At 47.6% G+C, this 21,123-nt stretch overlaps 1 protein-coding gene across 9 annotated transcripts in view; it reads left to right on the top strand.

Annotated features, from left to right (window-relative positions):
• Window positions 1–21,123, top strand: part of STPG1 (sperm tail PG-rich repeat containing 1) — a 55,386-nt gene that overhangs the window by 23,757 nt on the left and 10,506 nt on the right. For 8 of the 9 annotated variants that reach the window (XM_067724339.1, XM_067724279.1, XM_067724297.1 and 5 more), the window contains 5 exons: window positions 5,627–5,728; window positions 10,071–10,241; window positions 13,888–13,947; window positions 15,179–15,287; window positions 19,037–19,202. In XM_067724339.1, the coding sequence (XP_067580440.1) occupies window positions 5,627–5,728; window positions 10,071–10,241; window positions 13,888–13,947; window positions 15,179–15,287; window positions 19,037–19,202 (608 nt within the window). The remainder of the gene's footprint in view (window positions 1–5,626; window positions 5,729–10,070; window positions 10,242–13,887; window positions 13,948–15,178; window positions 15,288–19,036; window positions 19,203–21,123) is intronic. The other variant, XM_067724330.1, reaches the window with a different exon arrangement.

Genomic DNA, 21,123 nt, shown 5'->3' with positions numbered 1-21,123 from the left:
CTTGAAGATGTTGCCTTTATGAACTCATTTAATCCCCATAATCGATTACCCTGGGAGCTAAGTCCCGTTATTATCCCCACTTTTCAGATAATGACTCTGGGACACAAAGAGGGTTGAGTAAGTGGCACAGCCAGGGTCAGGCAGAGTGAGGACGACCCTGGCAGCAGCTCCAGGCTCCCATACTGTTTCCTCGCGTCTCCCGGGTGGAAGCCAGCACACCTTCCCCTGAATGCCCGAGCACCTTCTGCTTGGCAGGGTGGTAATGGGCATGCGCATCTTGTCTCCACCCAGCCGGAACTCCTCGGGCAGCAGTCATTGTCCTTTCCAGACCCCCAAAGCCCCTCAAAAGTGGGTCGAATGAATGATCCCAACTCAAGTCTACGAGCCACGGGAACTTGTCCCACCCATCTTGCATTGCTTTGCTGCGTCTCCTCCATCCCATTCCTAGAACATCTAAGCTGCCAACCGCCTGTATCCTGGTGCCCCCGCCCGGGCCCTGGCCCACAGCAGACTTCAGTGTGTGCTTGTTGAATTGAGTCTTGGCGCACATTCCACTCAGGGGATTTCCAAGGGCTGCTAATGAGCTGACGCCAGAGTTAACAAAGAGGAGGGGACGGCAAAAGAGGACCACGGGTGCTCAGAGACGTTGCTGACGTAAACCGATGCTTTGAAAATGCAGGTTTGGCTTCTCTTGTCTGACTGTGTTTCCAACCCAGCCAGACCAGCGATGGGCAAAGACCTGGTCCCCATTTTCATCTGCCCAGGTGGCCAGTGTCCCTGGGCTTCCCCCACACCTGCTCTTCACCTGGGCCACTAAGAAACAATCTCCTCAAGAGAACTCATCCCACTTTTCCTGGTTGCTCCCTGAGGGCGCCCAGGGATCTTTCATTTCTGAGATCCCCATTCTGAACAAAAAAGTGTCATTTTCTTGCTTGAAGTACGCTCCCTGCCTCTCCCTTCTCCTCTGCTATCAGAGGCGTGGAAACTTTGATGCCAGACATGAGTGTATGGAGCTGGGGCGGGGAGAGGGGAGAAAGCAGAAAGGAGGAAGGGCGTCTTACAAGGGGCACTTCTCAGGGTTGTAGACAGTTTGAACCAGAAGGGCTTCAGTGACCCCGAAATCCCTGGGCTCAGCAGAGGGGCCCCATCTGTGACAGCATCCCATGCTGAGGCCCGTCGGTGGAGCGGGTAAAGGGGACTTGCTGCTCGAAGCCACTGCCGATCGGGCCCCCTTTCCCTGAGTTCCTCATGGAGGCCCGGAGTGGGGTTGAAAACTGTAGATCTCCACGCCCGCACTTGCCTCTTTGCAGGTTCACAGATGAGAGGGCTGAGGCCCAGTGAGGGGACGCGCCCTGGGGGCAGACACTGGCCCATGCTATCACCACTTTGGCCACATCAGCCTGAGAAAAGTGTGGATGGATGCCTTGTCCTGAGACCCTAAGACCAGAGGTGTTTGTAAAAGGAAATTGTTCCCGCAGGAACCCCAAATTCCTGGGCACTTGTGCCAGTGGGTTAACCACAGGACAGGGCTCTGTTTCCACCTCAGGCGTGTCTTCCTCCTGTAATATACCGCTCGCCCTTCCGCAGACTTAGTTTTCATTCATCTTGTGCACTCCTGAGAACCCCAGCTGGCCGCCCCCATAAGAGACCAAAGCAGAGCAGAACATCCCTGAAGAGTCAAAAGGCAGCTCTAGTGTTGTGGGCTTTGGCCAATGATCCAGCAGAGACCGCATTTTCCAACCCGGAAATGGGTTGACAAACCTGAAAGTCTTAATTGGACAGAATCTATGAAATCGGGACTAGAAAATCCAGGCTGTGTGCAGATGTGACCGGGTCCAGGTTGTGGACACTAGGCCCTGCTGTACCCTAAGGAGCTGTCTGGGGTGAGGGGGTAAGTGCCCTGCTCCCTCTCTTCCCCTCCTCCTCATGACCTCTCTAAACCTATCCCAAGGTCAAGTGAATGTCAATCTGTGTCCCGCCCTTGGCACGTGCGGCCCATTTGGGACTTTAATCCTTCAAGAGAGCTCTCAAAGTGCATTTCCACCAAATGTTGCCCAGCAACATCAATCATCTCTTGCTCCATCCCACTCTGAGGGCCTTTAATCGCCGAGGGAAGGTCCTGCTCCCTTGAGGCTGTTGTGGCAACTTGAGGACTGGTAATGATGAGGCCGGTGGGACGTGCATTGACTCATTCAGTTCTCACGTGCACAGGGGACAATGGGTGTAGCCCTGGCCCAGAGCTCCCCGTGGAACACACAACAGGCAGTCAGCAGAGCTCAAATGAATAGTTCTCTTCCCTTCTCCCTCCCCACACCCATTTTATTTGGTTGGTTTATTTGGTTTTTGCCTTCTGGGGTGGTCTTGGCCAAGAAGCCGAGGGCTGGCTGAGTTCACACCAGTTTCGACTTGGATTCTCGCTCTCTGGGAGATGCTGAGAAGCCAGAACTCATCGACCTCATATAACATTAGTCACGTGAGCTGTTATCCCAGAGGCCAAAGGCTGGACTTCTATTGCCCTCCCAGGGAGCCATCCACCACCTCTAGCTTTTGCAGGAGAAAGCTTGAACCCCCTACAGCTGGACCTTTCCCTCCAGGCAGCTTTGAAACTTACTTGGTGTGGAGTGCAGGTGGTGGTGTGCTGGTAAACCAGCTCTCTTCTCCACAAGGAAAGTTCTGATTTAGAGCATTGGCCAATCTCTGTGGTGTAAATACCGCCCCCCAACCTGGTCAATTTCAAGCTACCACAAGCAACATTTCTGAAAATATTTAACAGTCGCCCTCTTGAGCCACCACTGGCAAGCCCCAGCATCCTGCTGCCTGGAGGACCCTTCTTGGATATTCATTAAGAGCAAACAGGCAGCATGCTCTCCCTCCAGGCTAAGAGGTGACAGTTCTCTTCCTACTTGTCCTGGACTCAAACCAGTTTGCAATGTGGCAGAATTAAAATGTGATTAAGGTCCAGTAGGGTTGCCAGATTTAGCAGATAAGAATACAGGATTCTTAATTTAGAATTTCAGATAAATAACAAACCACTTTAGTATAAGTATATCCCAAATATTGATTGGGACCTACTTACACTAAAATAGCTTTTTGTTGTTTATCTGAAATTCACATTTAACTGGGCAGGGTGGGATGGAGCAGGCTTGTGTTTCATCTGGCAACCCTAGATCCTCAGACACATATAGGTGCCCAGAAATTTCTTGTGGGCTGATGCTGGTTTGGGGAGCGTGGCAGCAGTCTGGGGGCTGGAGATGTCCAAGACTGTTTCTTCTTTCAACCTAGAAGCGTCGCAGTTACACTTCCTGCTTCAGCTTTCCCTCACTGTAGGGACTCTGGAAGCTAAAAGGTGCCCGAAGTCATTTAGTGCAACATCTTCGATTTACACATGAGGAAACTGAGGTCTAGAGAGGTGACTAGATCAAGGTTACTTAGCTGGTGGCAGCACTGATGCTAGGATCCTAATTCAAAACTCAGCGGGACTGTTTTTCCTTTCATCCTGCACATTCTATCCTGCACTCGTCTGAGAGTTAGTTTGGCTTAGTGGTCAGGAGTCGACTGTCCTCACACTGCCTGGGTTCAAATTCTGGCTCTGTTACTTGCTGCGTGACCTTGGTCCTTATCCCTTTGGGCCCTGTCTTCTCATCTTTAAAATGAGGATTAAATGAGCTAGTGTGTATAAAGTACTCAGAACAGTGCCCGGCATGCAGTGACCATCAATACACATACGCCACGGGCTTCCCTGGTGGCGCAGTGGTTAAGAATCCGTCTGCCAATGCAGGGGACACGGGTTCAAGCCCTGGTCCAGGAAGATCCCACATGCCGTGGAGCAACTAAACCTGTGTGCAACAACTACTGAGCCTACGCTCTAGAGTCCGCGAGCTACAGCTACTGAGCCCACGTGCCACAACTACTGAAGCCTGCGTGCCTAGAGCCCGTGCTCCGCAACAAGAGAAGCCACCGCAATCAGAAGCCCGTGCACCGCAACGAAGAGTAGCCCCTACTTGCCACAACTAGCGAAAGCCCGCGTGCAGCAATGAAGACCCAACACAGCCAAAAATAAATTAAATAAATTAATTAAAAAAACAAACAAACAAAAAAAACATATGCCAGTCCTGCAAACAGCCCCCTAGAAAAACCTCTTTCTGTTCCTTCCTGTAGCACCTCAAATTGCACCCACATGCCAGGGCTCTTCTGGTCGGGCTGCATCTCCTGCATCTCCTGCCTCACTCTCCTGGTAGTCAGCTCCCCCTCTGTCCACCAGGGACCATAATCACCTACAAGGCAGGAATCAGCTCCCCTGCCTCCACCTGCAAGGCTCAAAGGCTCACTGCATTTAAAATTCAGCACAGCAGAACCTGTTAATAGCCCTTAGATTAAACCATAATCACACACTGCTTGGGCCACACTGGAGAGTCCTTGAAGGCCCTGATGGTGCCTTGAGCTCTCTCTCTGCTCTGAGGAAGGTAGTAGGGATGGTGGGGACAGGAGGAGCCTGGGTGGCAGGTCTTGGAGGTAGCAAGCTCTGGAGTCAGGCTGCCTGGGTTTAAATCTGCGCTTCACCATTTACTAGCTGCGGCCCCAACGTCTCCGGGCTTCGCTTTCCTTAAACTGGACCTGCTAATAGCCCCACTGCAAAAGGCTTGTATACACCATCATGTAGCGCTGAATTCAGGTGCTGCCACGGACAGCAGTGGGACCTTGGGCAAGTTCATCTCTACGTGCCTCAGTGTCTCCATCTATAAAATGGGGGCACCCCTTTCTCACCGGGGGATTAAACGAGACAACCTTTGAAAAGCTCTTGGCACCAAGGAGGCACCCGGTAAACTCTCGAGACAGTGGGGCATCCTTATCCTTTCATGTCACTTGCCTGGCCAACTTTTGTCAACGTTTACTTCCCCCTGGTAACTAGCATGGGAAATGAGACCCAAGCCCAATTAACTGCGACGGCAGAAATGAGCTTAGAAATCAAGCTTTTGCTTGTTCCTCTCTAACGTACCCGCATCACTTAGGACTTGAGCCCCGTGAACCCACCTCTTTTTGTCTGAGAGTTAGAAATGGTCTTGTTTGGGATGAAGGTTGTTTTTGTTTCATTTTGCTTTATAAACAGAAACACTCCCTGGTTTCTCTTCTGAAAGGCTGGGGAGGAAGCTGAGTCAGGTGGGGTGTGGTGAACATGAAATCGGTCACCCTTCCCTCGCCGTGGGTTTGGTGAACCCAGTCAACACACACTGACACACACACTGACACACACACTGCACACACACTGCACACACACACTGCACAGCCGCTGCCGCGCTCAGGATTGCATTTTCTGCTCATATCTCTAATGGCACAAAGAAACAACAGCATTCTCCTGGAATGCAGTACAGCACTGTGGAAAGAGCAAGGGCCCTGGGGTGGGGGCGGGTCCCAGACCCGGGGTGGAATTCCAGCCCCAGCGCTTGCTAACTGAGATGGTGACTGGGCAGGTCAGGAATTGGTGGAGCCCGGCTGTCATCCACGAGGTGGCATCCCTGCCTGTCCCAGAGGGTTACAGTAAGGCTTAGTGTTAATGGATGTAAAACTTGCAGAAAAGCACCATGGAATTGAAAGTATCCCAATGACACTACGTTCTCTTCCCTTTCAGGATGATATCCCAGGTCCTGGGTTCTACAACGTCATTCACCAGTCGCCTGTGTTTGACAGTGTGTCGTTGTCTAGGAAAGGGACGTGTACTTTTCCCTCTATGGTGAGAACCCCTTCTCTGAACATTAACTGCTCGGTACTTTCCTTCATTCATTGCATAATCATACATTGGACAACTGGTCCCTTCTCTCCAAAGGCCCGTGGTTCTAATTAGGAGAGTAACTGCTTCCTCAAATTTCCTGCAGGTAAACTGGAGCCTATGTCTTTAAGGAATTTTTTTCCCCACTGCTAGTGTTGCCAGAGTGGGAAGAGAAGCTAGAAGAATATTCAGAACCTGATCATCCAAAACCAATGTTGTCAGTGTGGAATGGACTTACAGATGTTTTCTTGAGATTTTTAGGCAGACCAGGAAAAAAGTTATTATTATACATCTTGCCCTAATAGGACTTTTTACACTGCTTAATCTAATTGGGTTATTCGAGTTACTGAGAAATCTGATGGGACCAAAAAGAAAACAGGCAGCAGGCAGGTAATTTAGTGATATTCCTCTCCTCCCCATTTCTCTCCTTTGTAAGATGTGGGTCTTTATCTTTGTGGAAGGCTACAACCGTCAAGTAGTTAAACGAAGTTCCAATGTCTCTGACCAGACCTGGGCAAGGATAGTCTTTATTTGAACACCTCTCAGTTGCCAAGAAAAATAGATATAACAAGGAGAAAGGGTCAAAGTAGGGTAAGACTAGCTGAGGGAGGAAAGTGAAAAAGAAAGCAAACCCAAACTCCAGCATTAACAAAACACATATGCCGTCTGTCCCTTTAAAACTTATAATAATCTCTTGCAAAAATGTATTACGATACCTGACACTGGAATTGATTTTTTTAAAAAAAAAACCACACACAAAGAGACCATTTAAGACACACTGAATGCAGCCACTTATTGGAATTCAAGCTTGGCAGGGTTGAATACTCAAGGAGAAAACCGACTTTGAGTTAACTCCTTATTAACAAAGACGTTGAGGTTGCACATGCCCCCAGTGAGTTCACAGAATAACCACGCCTCTACTTCTCCTTCTGTCCCAAGCCCTGTGAGTAAAGAGACTCCAAAGCGATCTGCAGAAGAAGTACCCCCTCCCAATGGCCTGGCACAGGAGACAGGACTTGAGACCCAATCTTGACTCAGCCGTGGGTTCTCGATGTGACCTCAAGCACGTCACCCTCTGTGTCCCAGTTGCCTCATCGAGTGGAGACTCCCTGGAGGCGATGGGCAAATTGACGTTGCAATGAGTAAAATAGACTTTGAAATTGCAGAGCATTATAAACATGTTGAATGTTATGATTGTCACCACCTGAGTCACAAACAAGACTTCCTGCAGCACCTAGGTTTTCTCTCTGAGACGTTGCCAAATAATGGCACTGCCCATCCCTGCCTGGTGCCAGAGAAGGCACTGAATCAGAGCACACCATCAGTTCCCTGCTAGGCTTTACATGTAGTAACTTTCCAAATGACGTGGCTGGGCCACCTGGAGAAGAAGGGGTCCAAGGGAAGCTCTGTGTGTGACAGGATCCTGTGTATGACAGGATCTAATCAGGTCTTTAAAAAATTCAGACCAAACCCCAAAGAAGGCAGAAGGTGAGTTGTTCAGGCTTCCTCTGCCCGCTGTGATGGATATGGGGGTTTCTATTTCTGTTTGTAAACACATAAGTTCCTATATCCTTGGGAAGGGACCTTAAGTGGTTGGTGGAAGTCTGTCAGGAGATCCCCACATTTCGCCTCGTTCCTTCCCAAACTGGACGAGAATTTCATTCCTCCGCCCCTTCTTTTGCTGCCTTTCACATTCAGTGCCTCTTGTTTCCGGATCCCAATTCCCTGAGGGAATTAAAAGTAGTCCCCATCAGAGAAAGGTCTGCCTTACTGGAGCCAGCATGGCCAGCAGGAGCGTGTCTCTCTGGGTGAGGCTGACCAAGAGACTCTGGGGGTCAACACGCTTTAAAAACTTCCTGATGACTCTTGGAGCAACAGCGCCCAGCCTTTTGAGAGGACCTGTCATCCGCCTAAATTCAAATCGTCTGAAGAGCTTCACGACGGTATTCCAAAGCTTTGCTCCAGAATTATTCACGGGACGGACTAGGAAGTTAAATGGGGCAGGTGGGAGGAGGCGTCCATGGCCTTTCTGTATTTGTGTGGTGGCAGCAGCGGCTCTGGAAGAGCTGGACAGAGGTTCATAAATGCCAGCATGTGGCCAAATTGGAGACCGGAGGCCTGGCAATGAAAAGAAAGCCAAGGGGCGGGGAGGGTTGTTGAGTGACCGTCAACTTCAACTAGACTCAGACTAATTCTACTGCAATGCTTTAGGGAACTTTGCCTCGAATAGGAATTTTTTAGTACAGTTTTTCCCAAAGGGTATGTTAGTAGGTATCTTAAGCCAAAAGATTCTATGATGGAGGAAGGTTGGGGAAGGCTGTTTAAACAAAGCTAGACTTGGGACTTCCCTGGTGGTCCAGTGGGTAAGACTCCGCACTCCCAATGCAGGGGGCCTGGGTTCAATCCCTGGTCCAGGAACTGGATCCCACGTGCCGCAACTAAGGAGTCCACGTGCTGCAACTAAGAGCTTGCACACTGCAGCTAAACATGCCACGACAAAGATCCTGCATGCTGCAACTAAGTCCCAGTGCAACTGAAATAAATAAATAAATAAATATTAAAAGAAAAAAAACCCCAAAGCTAGAGAGGTTTGTTTATTGCAGACCTTCCCAGAGCACTTACTACACCAACGTGTGTTATGAATCTTCAAAATGGGAACATGGTGTGAAACTTCTCAAATTTATTTGACCCTGGAACTCTCTCCCTGCTGCCGCTACCACCAACACAACCTTATCTCACAGACCTGGAAGGCCGAGGAACACACTTTGGGAACTAGCGCTTTAGAAGAACACCCTCTGCCCACTCTGTTGGGTGACTCAGGATAGACACGCTACAAATGGCAGCACCAAGGAAGGTCTGACCTTGCCACCCTTCTTCTGTGGAAGTGAGAAGGAAAGAGCAGAGGTGTGTCTGCCCCGTCGGGCACAGCGGATTTCGGGTAGTGATTCTTCCAGAGCTAAAACCTCCCACAGGCATTTATCAGCTGTTCGCCTTGTAGATGCAAACGCATTGCTGCGACTCCTCTCGGCTCATTCTTCTTCACAATGGAGATCTTATCCATATCCTCTCATGGAGGCGAGAATGTTGGTTCCAACACTTCGCTAGCTGAGGAAGTTCAGGGTCCTCATCTGTGAAGTGGGGATATTCATAATATCCTCGAGCCAGGGTTGTCATGAGGATCCAATGCAACGCCCCTGCAAAGTACTGGGTTAACTATTGCCCCAAATGCAAAGGTAAGGTGAGTCCAAGGCTGGGGTGACCTTACTTCTGGGGACATCAATGAATCCTTACAGTTAGGAGGAGGTGGAGCTGGGACTCGAACCCAGGTTAGACTCAGGACAGCTAAGACTCTGGAAAGAACACTCCTGCTTCTGGTGGCACATCCACCCACATTACTGGTGGTCCATGAACCAGATGGTGAGGACCATTGCCGCCACGTACAGAGTGAAGTCAGGCGAGGGGCTGATGCCTTCCCACACCTCCTCCACTTTCTGCGCTTGTTTATTGACCCCTGTCAAGTGGAGGAAACCCAGGGCAATGTTCTCAAGCTTTTACCCATAAAATAATGACATTTTTTTGTTGTTGTCTTATCAGACTTCAATACCTGCCATACTATCCCAGGGTAAGGTGATGTTATCGCCGAGTTTTTATGGCTTTTGTCCCTGTTCATTTGGCAAACATTGATTCTGTTTGTTTTTTTTTTAACTGAAAATAGTTTATCATGGCTTCCTGGAAGGAGTAGGATTGGTTTCTGTTGAAACAGCAAAAATATCGTAGAGTTTTATGAAATCAGTGATTAGGTGGTGGATAGGAGGTGTGGGTGGGAGGCAAGCCCTATGGAGCCTTGTACCCTTAAGATGTTAGAAGCAAACTTGTTATTTAGGAAATTTGGATTATTTAAACTTAGAAACAAAAAGTGAGGGTTTTACTCAAAGGAAAACCAAGGTTGGAAGAAGCAAGTCTAAAGCGTCCCATCATATAAATCACCCACCAGCTGATGAGTCAAGTATAAGTGTCCTGAAATGAGATTGGGTGGAAATGCTTTTATGGAAGAATTATCTTTGCCAAGTCCCAAACATAAGATGAATAATTAGAGTTAGTTTACAGAAGTTAACACAGGTCTGAACTTGCATTTTCCAAGAGCAAATTCTCAAAGCCCAAGGTCATTTTATCATTGTTACCTGCCAGGGTTTCACCTTTTATAAAATGTGTTTAGACCTGGTGCTGGGCACCATCTTTTTGACATCGGCCCTTCGGAGCCATGAGATACGTGATGATGTGGATTCCCTGGACTTTCTCCTCACAGTGTGACCGACTGGACACCATCGTCTCTAAATACCCTGCAGCTAACGCGTACACTATACCATCACGTTTTGTTTCGAAGAAAGACTTCAGTAATTCCTGTTCCAGCATGTTCCAGTTGCCAAGCTTCGTGAAAGTTCTCAAATTTGAAACTCCCGCACCAAACCATTACAATGTAAGAACACTGCCTGTGCTTCTTAAATATATATTGAATTAATGGTTTGCTAAAATAAAAGAAAGGAAGGGGGGAGCTTTGGGGAATAGCATTTACTGCAGTTGGTAAGCCAGTTAGCATTTGCTGACTACCCAATGGCTACGTGAGGCTGGGCAAAATTCTCACAGGGAATTTGCAGAAAAATGTGGGCAACACGGAGGTCAGTATAGAGCAGTGGGAAGACCACTGCCCCGGAAAATACTTACTGCAATTAGTCTTATCACATAAGTTTTCTGGGACGGTTTTCTCATCTGTAGCAATGATTATATTACGTACCACTTTATCTGCAGACACTATTATATTCTTTTTTTTTTTTTTATTTGCGGTACACGGGCCTCTCACTGTTGTGGCCTCTCCCGTTGTGGAGCAATAGGCTCCGGATGCGCAGGCTCAGCGGCCATGGCTCACGGGCCCAGCCGCTCCGCGGCATGTGGGATCTTCCCGGACCGGGGCACGAACCCGCGTCCCCTGCATCGGCAGGCGGACTCTCAACCACTGCGTCACCAGGGAAGCCCTGACACTATTTTATTCTTGCAGGGAAAATAAACTTCTGTCTTCCCATATCAGAAAATTGGGTTTTTTTAACAGCAGTGGTTCACCATTTCCCCTCACTTTGTAGTGACTGAGACAGAATGGTGTGGTTAACAGGTAAGAGACAGACTCAGGTTCAAATCTTGACTCTGCCATTTTCTAACTGTGTATGGCTTTGGGCAAGTCTCTTAACCTTTCAGGACTCAGTTTATTGATCTGCAAAGTGGGGTTATATGTCTACTCCATGGTGTTAATATAAACATTAAATGAGATAGTCTAGGCTGAGTGCTTACCTAGCACAATATCTGGTGCACGAGGACTCTACAATACATGAAAACTGGTAGAACTGTCTTTAGGGAAGCCCCGTTACCTCTTGAGTTTCAATTGTAAAAGGGAATTAATTATACTTGCCCTACAGGGTTATCATAAGAAGCATATGAGACTACAAATATGAAAGCGCTCTGAAATACCTAAGACATGAATTGTACATAAGGTAGTAATATTATTATACTATATTTAAGAATATTTTGGTCTTAGAATACTTCATTATAAATTTCCTTTTTCTTTTATAATATTTATAAATAATATTGATTTTTCTGACTACAAAGATCCTGCCTACCTTCTGTGATGAATCCAATCAATTATAACATGTTCAAAGCAATACAAGTGCCTGCTAGGCCAGCATGGTCCAAAAGGAATATCAGTATAACAGGAGCCACATACATCATTTAAGTTTTCCTAGTAGCTACATTTAAAGTAAAAAGAAACAGGTGAAATTAGTTTTAATTATAGATTCTATTTAACCCAATATATTCAAGATATGGCAATATCTAATCAATATAAAAATTATTAATTAGATGTTTTACATTCTTTCCCTCATATTAAGTCCTTAAAATTCAGTGTATATTTTATACTTGCAGCACATCTGAATGTGGACCAGCCATGTTTGCAGAGCTCAATAGCTTCATGTGGCCAGTGGCTACTGTTTGGGGTTGTATAGCTCTAGATACTCTTCTCTTAGGGTAATCAGAGCCTGAAAATAAGAATGATGATGATATGATGAAGCACTTTTCACGGTCTATGTGCTGTTCTAAGAGTTGTGTACTCACTTATTTCATACTCACAAGAACCCAGGAAGTGGATTCTCTTATTCTCAATTTACAGAAGAGGAAGCTGAGGCTCAGAGAGGGGAAGGGACTTGCCCAAAGTTACCCAGCTTGAAGGGACTGTTCCCACATCGGTGAGCATGGGCAGGTGCCAAGGTATAAAGCTGGGGAGCGATCAGAGTCCCCATTTTCCAGCCCTGCCGGGCTTCCCTTCATAAATCCTGTGGCTGCTCTGTGCCAGACCAGTGATACAGCTTAGATCCCAGTGGGGAACTCAAGATGAGAACTAGGAGACAGACAAACAAAATATTTACTGTGTGGCCAGCTCTGAGGGAGACAAACAGTTGGAGCCTGAGAAAGAGAGTATGTGTGGGGTGTGGAGGTTGGCAATACCATGTACTTTAGACTGGGTGGTCAGAGAAGGTCCTGAGACAAGGATTGAGGGAAGAGCCAGAGTTGGGGGAACAGCATGTGCAAAGGTCCTGGGACAGCAAACACCTTAGCCCATGGCGAACTGTAAGAAGGTAGCTAGAGGGAGTTCCCTGGTGGTCCAGTGGTTAGGACTCGGCGCTTTCACTGCCGTGGGCCCCTGTTCAATCCCTTGTCAGGGAACTAAGATCTTGTAAGACGTGTGACGCAGCCAAAAATAAACCAAAGTATCTAAAGTAGAATGAACTAGGGGGGCTCGGGGGAGAGGGGACGAGGAGAGGCCAGACAGATAGGCAGGGACCAGTTCATGCAAGGCCCTAAAGGGAGGGAGTTTGAATTTTGTTCTCTGTGTGCTGGGAAGCCCTCCTTGAGGAGGATAGGAGGTGTGGAGTGATGTCTTCTGATGTACCTTTTAAAAAAGATCCCTCCAGTTGCTGTGTGGAGAATGGACTGCAGTGTGGGTTAAGGGTGGATTTTGAAAAAACAGTTAGGAAGCTGTCATGATAACAAAAGAGAGGTCGAGGTCTGGTCCAGGCAAGTGATAATGAATGTGCTTGGCCATTGCGGCGTCGCCATTCCTGAGAGAGGGCTGGGTTCCTTGGGAGACAGACACAAGTGCAGGCTGTCTCCGTGTGAGCGCCCGCTCTGCGTCCTCCTGGGGGCTGCTGAAGGGCACTGTGGTGTTAGTGCTTTGTGCCTTCACCTCCCCAGCCCACTGCTCCTTCACCCTGGCTTCCTATCTCCGAGGCCCAGCTCAGGTCCTGGCATGCAGTAATCATGCAATAAATGTTTATGACTCCAAAGGAATAACTTCCTTTGTTAATCAAGAAATGACCATTCCCCATGTCAGGACTCTGCCACCAGATCAATTTTAGTTTGCATGTTTTTTGTTCATTATTGTTTTAATGTGGCTCTGAAAATAATACATGCTCATCATAAAATATCTTCGAACATCACAGAAACCCATGAGCCAGAAAGTGGAAGTCCCTCATCATTCTGCTCTGCAAACAAACATCAAAAACCGGGGGCAGGGCTTCCCTGGTGGCGCAGTGGTTTTGAGTCCGCCTGCCGATGCAGGGGATACGGGTTCGTGCCCCGGTCCGGGAAGATCCCACATGCTGCGGAGCGGCTGGGCCCGTGAGCCATGGCTGCTGAGCCTGCGCGTCCGGAGCCTGTTGCTCCGCAACGGGAGAGGCCACAACAGTGAGAGGCCCGCGTACCGCAAAAAAAATTAAAAAAAAAACGGGGTCAATATCATTCGTATTCTCTTCCTCCAGTGGTCCTTCCCTTGGTTTTGGGATTATGCTGTCCACAGTATGCGTGCGTTTTCTACTTAATTATATCTGGGATTTGTTTTTGCCCATGGCAATACAATGAATCTGCTTCATTCTTTTTTAACCTGCCAGTGGAGCTGACTCTTCCTAGTCTAATGGTGAAATCTTCCAGTAACACCCACACTCAGTGTATACAAAAATGCCCCCTTTTTCTGTTGCTTTTCTGTCTGGGCGAGGAATAAAGCTGAAGTAGTGTTTTGTCTACAGGAGGCTTTTTTCAGACCTGGAGAACAATGGTTGAGTCAACTGGCGAGGAGCAGAAATGCGGTAATCCTGTTAGCCACACTGTGCTTTGAGGCTGTCAAGACCTCTCTACCTTTGCTTACTGGGATCCCCCGCTTCTCTGTTGGAAGCCTTTCCCTTGGTACCTGTTATTACTTCCTCTCTGGCGTCCTGGCTCTTCTCCCCGTGTCCAGTAATTAGCCTGGTCCACCTGATCTTTTTGTCTGCCCTCTCGGCAGGCAGTCTGGCCGTCAGGACCCTGGGAAAAGCGAAATTCCTCTGCCTTTGTCAACACAAAATCAAAATGCCATCTGCATTTCTCGAGAAACATTTTTTTTGACAAAGGAGTAGCACAGAAAATCAAGCATCCTGGCCTCAGCAAATAGTTTCACTCATTCAGTAAATATTCCAGCCATTGCAGGCACAATTTTTATTGCATCTTTTATCTAATGAATACAGGAGACTGACTGCAAATTAGCCTTTAAAATATTTATGATTCATCATAAGAATGATCTCAGGGTTCTTTTTTTTTTCCCAAAATTATTTTTAGCGTTCTGAACTCACTGGACACTCTCTAATGTATATTGCCTGGGTCAACCAAAATTCTAAATTTCTGGTCAGCCCAAAAAAGTCAAGACAGTGATTACAAATCTGATCCTAATCTTAAGTTACACAATTTCTTTGTGTGTCCTAAATCCCACATGTATTGAAGGATTATCTGAGCAGTGAGGAATCAGGGTGGGGATATGTAGGACTAAGTGTTCTGAAAAGAAAGAAAATCGTAGAAAACATGATGAAAATAATTTGCCTATGTAATGTTACACACTTTTTAGAAAAACAGATGATTTGTGTTGACCGGCTGTCCCCTACCCCCAACCCAACAGCACTCTGCCTCAAGTGGAGCAGGGATTATCTGATCCATTTTACAGATGAGAAAACTCAAATTCAGAGAAATTAATCCGTTTGAGCAGGATACGCTGCCCTGTGTGCGGGGAGCGAGCCCGGAAGCCAGGGCCGCCGGCTGGTTCAGGCCACCGTCCTCCGTGTTGTGTTGGGTCCCCAGACACTGGCTAGCGATGACAAGCTCTTCCGCCAGTCCAGCTGCGGTGAAGGGGAAGGCATAGCCAGTGTGACGTTTTCCACTCACGTGCGCTCATTTTCTGAAGACAGGTTTAAATTTGTTTGTTTTTTTAACCCCAAAGTGCCCCTCGTCCAGACACAACAACGACAAAGAAAGGCAAGACACTGAGCACACCGTGCTTATTTTCTCCCCCAGGCCTCTGTCTCTTGCTGCAAACAGGCAAACAACGTTTGTGCCCGAGCCGGGTTCATGTCCAAAACCCAGAGAGGACTTTTCACTATTACTAAAACAGGACCTGCCCCAGGTAAGCAGCTGCCTCGCACTGGCCTTGACTTAAGTCTTCCTGTACCAGATCTGATCAGCAGGGCACTTCTCAGGGAGTCTCTTTGGAAGGAGTTAGGCATTGAGGGAAGAGGGGGTGCAGGCAGGTATTGTACAAAGAGGAGAAGCCTGGCTCCCCATTCGGGGGAAGAACGGCGGCTCTGGAAATGGACCCCAGGGCGGCCTATCACGGTGGCCTGCCTTCCAGACCCAGAGCACCTGCTTTGGGCAGCCAGCTGGGGAGGGGCTTCTCATGCCAGAAGTGTGCCCATGCGCATACCCCAGGTGCCCTCCCAGGCGCTGGGGGGAGGCAGGGCACACAATACGCTCTGATCCTTGGACACTCGGCTGCAATATTCCTCTCCTCCCATGTCTACAAAGCGGCTTCATCATCTATCATCAAATGATGCGAAATAGCTCTGTTTACAGAGCGCCTACTCAGTGCTACGTTTTTCCACGCGGTCCTCACACATCTGTCCTCATAGGGCCACACTCTTAGTCCTGTGTGAGGTGAGGAAATGGAGGTCCAGAGAGTTGAAGCAACTCAGCATCACGCAGCTAATAAATGGCCGGCCTAAGCCCAGAGGTGTCTGACTGAGGAACCTCTTAACCCTGTCATCCCAGTGTGACTTCTGAAGCCTCCAGGATTCAGGAACACACAAGGGCTCACCTGCAGATGTTTTCCCTGCTGGGCTGGGGAAAGGCATTGCACCTGTTCTGTGCCCTCAGACCTCCTCCCCACCCCAGCCTTAGTGAAAATTTTCCAGAGGGGTCTGGTGACATAGCAGTCCATACTCCAGGACCACTGGTTAGACTAGACCTTCCCAAACAGGTCCAGAAGACCCCCGAGGGAGCTCTGGGCCCCAGAGCCCAGAGGAGGAGCAGGGAGGGTTTACCTCTGCAAATAATGCTTCTCCGATGGGGGTGTGGGCAAAATCGCAGCGCATGTCAGATTTCAGCAAATCCAGATTAAAGTTGAGATCAGTCTGAGGCTGAATAACAAAACCAGCCCTAATTAGGAGGCTAAGCCTGGCTAAAGCTCCCTGCCTTGCATCACCACGGGCAAAACCCCACCTTGTTTGTTTATACAGGAGAATAAAGCCAGCATCCCTGGGGTTTGGCCAGAGGTTCCACCAGAGAGCCCCTGGGAAGTGGGCAGCTCCTCCCTCTGGGAGGGTTCCGAGGGGCCCCTTGTAACACAGCAGGAAGGGGAGAGGTAGGAACCAGCATCTTTTAAGCTCCTACTGTGTGCCAGGAGCTTTCAAAACCCCATGGAGGGTTGCCTGGCACATATGTGCTCCGAGAGTGGGGGTTATTATTAATATTATTATATCCCCACTTTACAAGCAAAAATGATATATAGAAAACAGGTGACTAGTCCAGGGTCCCACTGCTGGATTTGAATCCAGCTCGATGCCTGGTGCCTTCAGGACTCTCCCCGCATCCCCCACATTTGCCAGGGGCCACAGCCTGGGGAATCTGCTTCTCTGAGAGAAACAATCTGCTTTGACCTATCAGAAAAACACTGTGGTTTCTGCTTCTCCCCCTTGTGGGAAGAAACCAGATGTGGAGCCATGATTGGCATCCCTGCTGGGTTCCGCCCACCCAGAGTGCCCAGGCTCAGGGGCTCAGGGCCGGGTCTGGTCTGCCTTCAGTTCTGAGCAAAATGCTCACCTTTACACGTTGGCTGGCTGGATTTTCTACAGTCTGGCTGCATCAAACACAAGGCCAAGCACTTCCCCAACATCCTCCTCTCTATTTCTCCTTAAAAACAAAAAAGTTATTAGATCATGGGGAAACAACTATGGTAAAGTGTCACTTGAAAAATGTGGGTGACACGATCGAATCCACTCTGTGGGCCCAACACCATGAGACAGTGTCCAGTGCACGATGGAAAGACCGGGGTAAATACAGCAGAGAGTTCAACCCTGGTTTATTCTGGGCCTTGAGAGCATGAATGCCTTTCCCCCTTGCTTCCGCTTTTTAACATTTTATAATCAAGCGTTGCTTTAAACTATTTTTTTTGGTAGGGGGAATAAAAATAAAAAATAAATATATGTATATGTAAAAAACCCAGAAAGATAATTTTAGAGATATATACCAGTATTATAAATGCTGCTAACTGGACATCTGTTTTTTTTTTTTTAACTTTAGCATATATTGGGACCATCTTTTCATGTTATTAAAAATCCTCCTAGAACATCTTCTGTTAATGGATGCATAGTATTCCATTATCTGGTGGTACCATCAGTTAAGGAACAAATGCCCTCTTGCTGGCATTTAGGTTGTTTTAAATGGATCACTCATATAAATAGAGTGGGAGCAAACATCCTTATAGCTCACAACTTGTGTACAATCAAGATTACCTCCTTACCTAAATTGCCTAATGTGAAATTGCTAAGTCGAAAGGTATGTAAAATATTTAAGGTTTTTGATATTTGTGACCAAATTGCCCTTCAGCACAGAGATAATTTATCCTCCTGCTTCTATGAGAAATATGCTTTCCCTCACCTTTGCCATCAATGAGTATTACCATTTCAATAAAATCTTGCTAATATGTCCCATATTGTTGTTTTCAGTGCTTTTGCAATGAAAAAGTCGATTTTATTTTTTTAAAAATTAACTTTACAGTGGTTAGAAAATTTGAAATATTTTTCCCACCCACAATGCCACCATTAATATAGTTTTTCCCACTTTTCTGGGTTCCCACCTATTTTTACTCACATGTATCCATTTGCACACTGACGTCATAGTGTAGACAGTATAGACTGTCAGGCTTTATTTTACTTTTCTCACTCACCTTTACTTTTGAGAACATTGCCATAGGCTTCATGGCCTTTGCATTTACCACCCTCAGGGCTGATATTCCACGAGATTAGGCTGTTTTCCCATAACTGTGCCCTTGTACTTGGACCTTTGGGCTATTCATCGTTTCTCACACTGTAGCTACTGCTGTTGTGTACATCTTTAGGCTTAGAGCTTTTGCATTATGTTGAATAATTTCCTTAACTTCCAAGTAATAGGAAGCCAGGGTCAAAGTGTGCAGCATCTTGAAGGCCTTTGCCTAGTTCTGCCGCTTTGCACCCCAAAATGCCTGCCCCCATTTACAGGGTTACTTGCTCTTTAGGGTGAGACTGCTCCCTCTTTACCCCAGCTCAGATCATTCTCTTCTTCCTTAAAGCTTTGTGCACAGCCAAATTACTTATATTCTGACAGTTTCTTGAGACAAGGCATGGTGGGGAAGCATGGACCTTGGAGAAAGGTGGGTAGGGGTCCACATAGTAGGTGCTCAATAAATATTTGTTGATTACATAATAGTTACTGAGCAGCTACCATGTGCCAGGAACCTAAAATGTTCTTTTTCTACCATAGCCTCCCAGTTGTTGGAAGAATTATTATCCTTAGTTTATGGAGGAGGAAGCTGGGCTTAGGCCCTGGTTAGATGAATGTCCTTTGGCAAATTACTGAATATCTCTGAGTCTATTTCCTCATGTTTAGAATGGAGGTGCTAATACCCACCTTGCAGGGCTGCCGTGAGGATTAAATGAGCCACATATGTGATGCACGGACACATGTTCTCTAAATGGTGAGCGTTATTTTCAGTTATTCCAGGCCCCTTCTACTTGACCATCCTGGAGTGATACTGCCTTATAGTCATTAAATGTATTCTTACTGCTTTTTATTTTTTTGAGAGAAGTTCTTTATTCTGTTTTAAAATTTCTTTCTGCTCAGGGCATTATAATGTCAACGAATCCCTTGTGAAGCAGTCGCCGAAGATATTAATGTCTTGTTTTAAATCAAAAACTGGCCGTGGATTAAAACTGATGTCGACAGGCCCAGGACCCGGTTATTACAACCCAGGAGGTCACATCGAAGTTCAAAAAAAGACTCTTATCCCGTGAGTCCTGATCATCCTGATATTTCTTCTGAAAGGTATTCTGGGGAAGGACCCGAACCTGGGGAGAAAAGGAAGGGGTGTCACAGCTTGGCAGACACAGGCCGAGTTGCTCTCCTGGGGCCCTTGCTGACACATAGCAGGTGCTCAAGAAATACTTGTTGAATACATAGTATTTACTGAGTAACTCTTGTATGCCAGGAACTTAACATCTTCTTCAATGATCATAACAACTCTATTGTAGGAATGATTATTCTTACTTCATAGAGGAGGAAGCCAGGCCTCAGCGAGGCTGAAAGACTTGCGTTAAGTCCACACAGCTAACTTGAGATGCACCTGGGACTCAGGCTCAGGACTGTTTGCATCTTCCAACATTCCCCATGATGCTGTACTCTCCTGGTGCTGGTATTATTCTATCTTTATAATATAAAATCTCCACTGGGGTGGCAGGATATACGAAAGCGGTGAAACTCTCATAGCTTTGTACTGATAGGTTAACAGCCTAGACTTTGGAGTTGGTCAGACCTGCTAGATTGGAACGTCAGCTCTGCTATATTCATGCTGTGTGACCGTCAGCACTGTGCTAACCCCTCTGAGCCTGCATGCCCTCGATTGTAAGGTGGGGATAATTTATCCGAACGTTGCTTTCTGATTTAAAAAATATATTTGATGTAGTAGGTACAAATAGTGAGTCAATAACACAAATTTTAAAAGACAGGGATTTGTGTTACTGTTTTTAATCTCCTGTACATTTGATGTTACTTTCACCTCAGAGGCTCAAAAATTCACGGGGCTTAATATTCCTCAAATGGGTCTAGAACTTCTAGAGCTAAGTGCCGTGAAGGTCAGCCGTCCTGTCACTCTCAACAGGATTGGCTGTTGTGAGGGCGGACCAGCAGGGCTGGGACCAAGGGTATAGCCACCTGGGAGCCTCCAGAGAGGTCACCTGGGAGCCTCCAGAGAGCTCAGGCAGCTGGCTGGGCGCAGAGCCACAGGGGGTCAGGAGGCTGGGTGGCCCGGGGAGGCTGGCAAACTGGGTCTACTCGGACCATGAGCCCAGGGCAAGGGGTCAGGGGTAAGGGAGAGGAGCAAGACATGAGCCTGCTGAGTCCAACCCAGGACCTGGGGAAGGGATTCAGACCTCAGATGGAGTCCACCAGCTGAGTCCCTTCTGCCCTTCGGATCTGGGGTTCTGCAGGACTCGGGACCGGGGCGGGAAAGTCTCCAGGAACAGGCTCTCTCCAAACGTCAGGGACTTCCTGCCTCTGGGTTGGCTTGGGCACCACTACACACAACCTTTCCCTATGCTGCCCCCAAATGGAGTGGGAGAGAGGATGGGCTTTGGGGTTAGCAGACCTGAGTGAGAATCACAGCTCTGTCTCTAGCAGAGACTTCTCCTCCCTGAGCCTCCATGTTTCCATGTATTAAGTGGAGATAAGAACCTTATCTCATGGGGGTTCTGTGAGGATTAGATGAGAAAGTGCTTGAAAATAGCTCTCACTCTTCTTATTACAGCAGCTATTATTCTATATCCTAGAGAGGATATGTGACGATAGAGGATGCAGCTGTTTTGAGGCATGGAGGCTCAAGCCCCCACCCTGACTCTGGAAGCTTCTTCAGGGAAACAATGAGAGGAGGGTGAGGGGCACTCGGTGTTTAACTGCCTTCCCTAGAGCGGTGTCATTTGGCCTGCGTCCGAGTTTGGATGAGTGGTTTGAAATAGCCTCATTTTATGGCATTCGCATCTGTCAGTCAGCAGGCCCTGGAGGTTTCTGGTGCTGTGCTGAGGGCTATGGGGGAGCTCACGTGGACAGAGCACCATCCATACTTTCAGGCTCACTTGGCAACAACTCCAGAGCAAGGCAGAGGAACGTGCCACAAAACGCCGGATCGTGTGGGCCCCAAGGTTGCATGACCACACTGC

This window comes from Pseudorca crassidens, chromosome 2, assembly GCF_039906515.1.
Source record: "Pseudorca crassidens isolate mPseCra1 chromosome 2, mPseCra1.hap1, whole genome shotgun sequence".
In the NCBI taxonomy this organism is placed as follows: Eukaryota; Metazoa; Chordata; class Mammalia; order Artiodactyla; family Delphinidae; genus Pseudorca; species Pseudorca crassidens.
The sequence above is the reverse complement of the archived record's forward strand: the minus strand, read 5'-3'. Positions and strand labels throughout refer to the sequence as shown.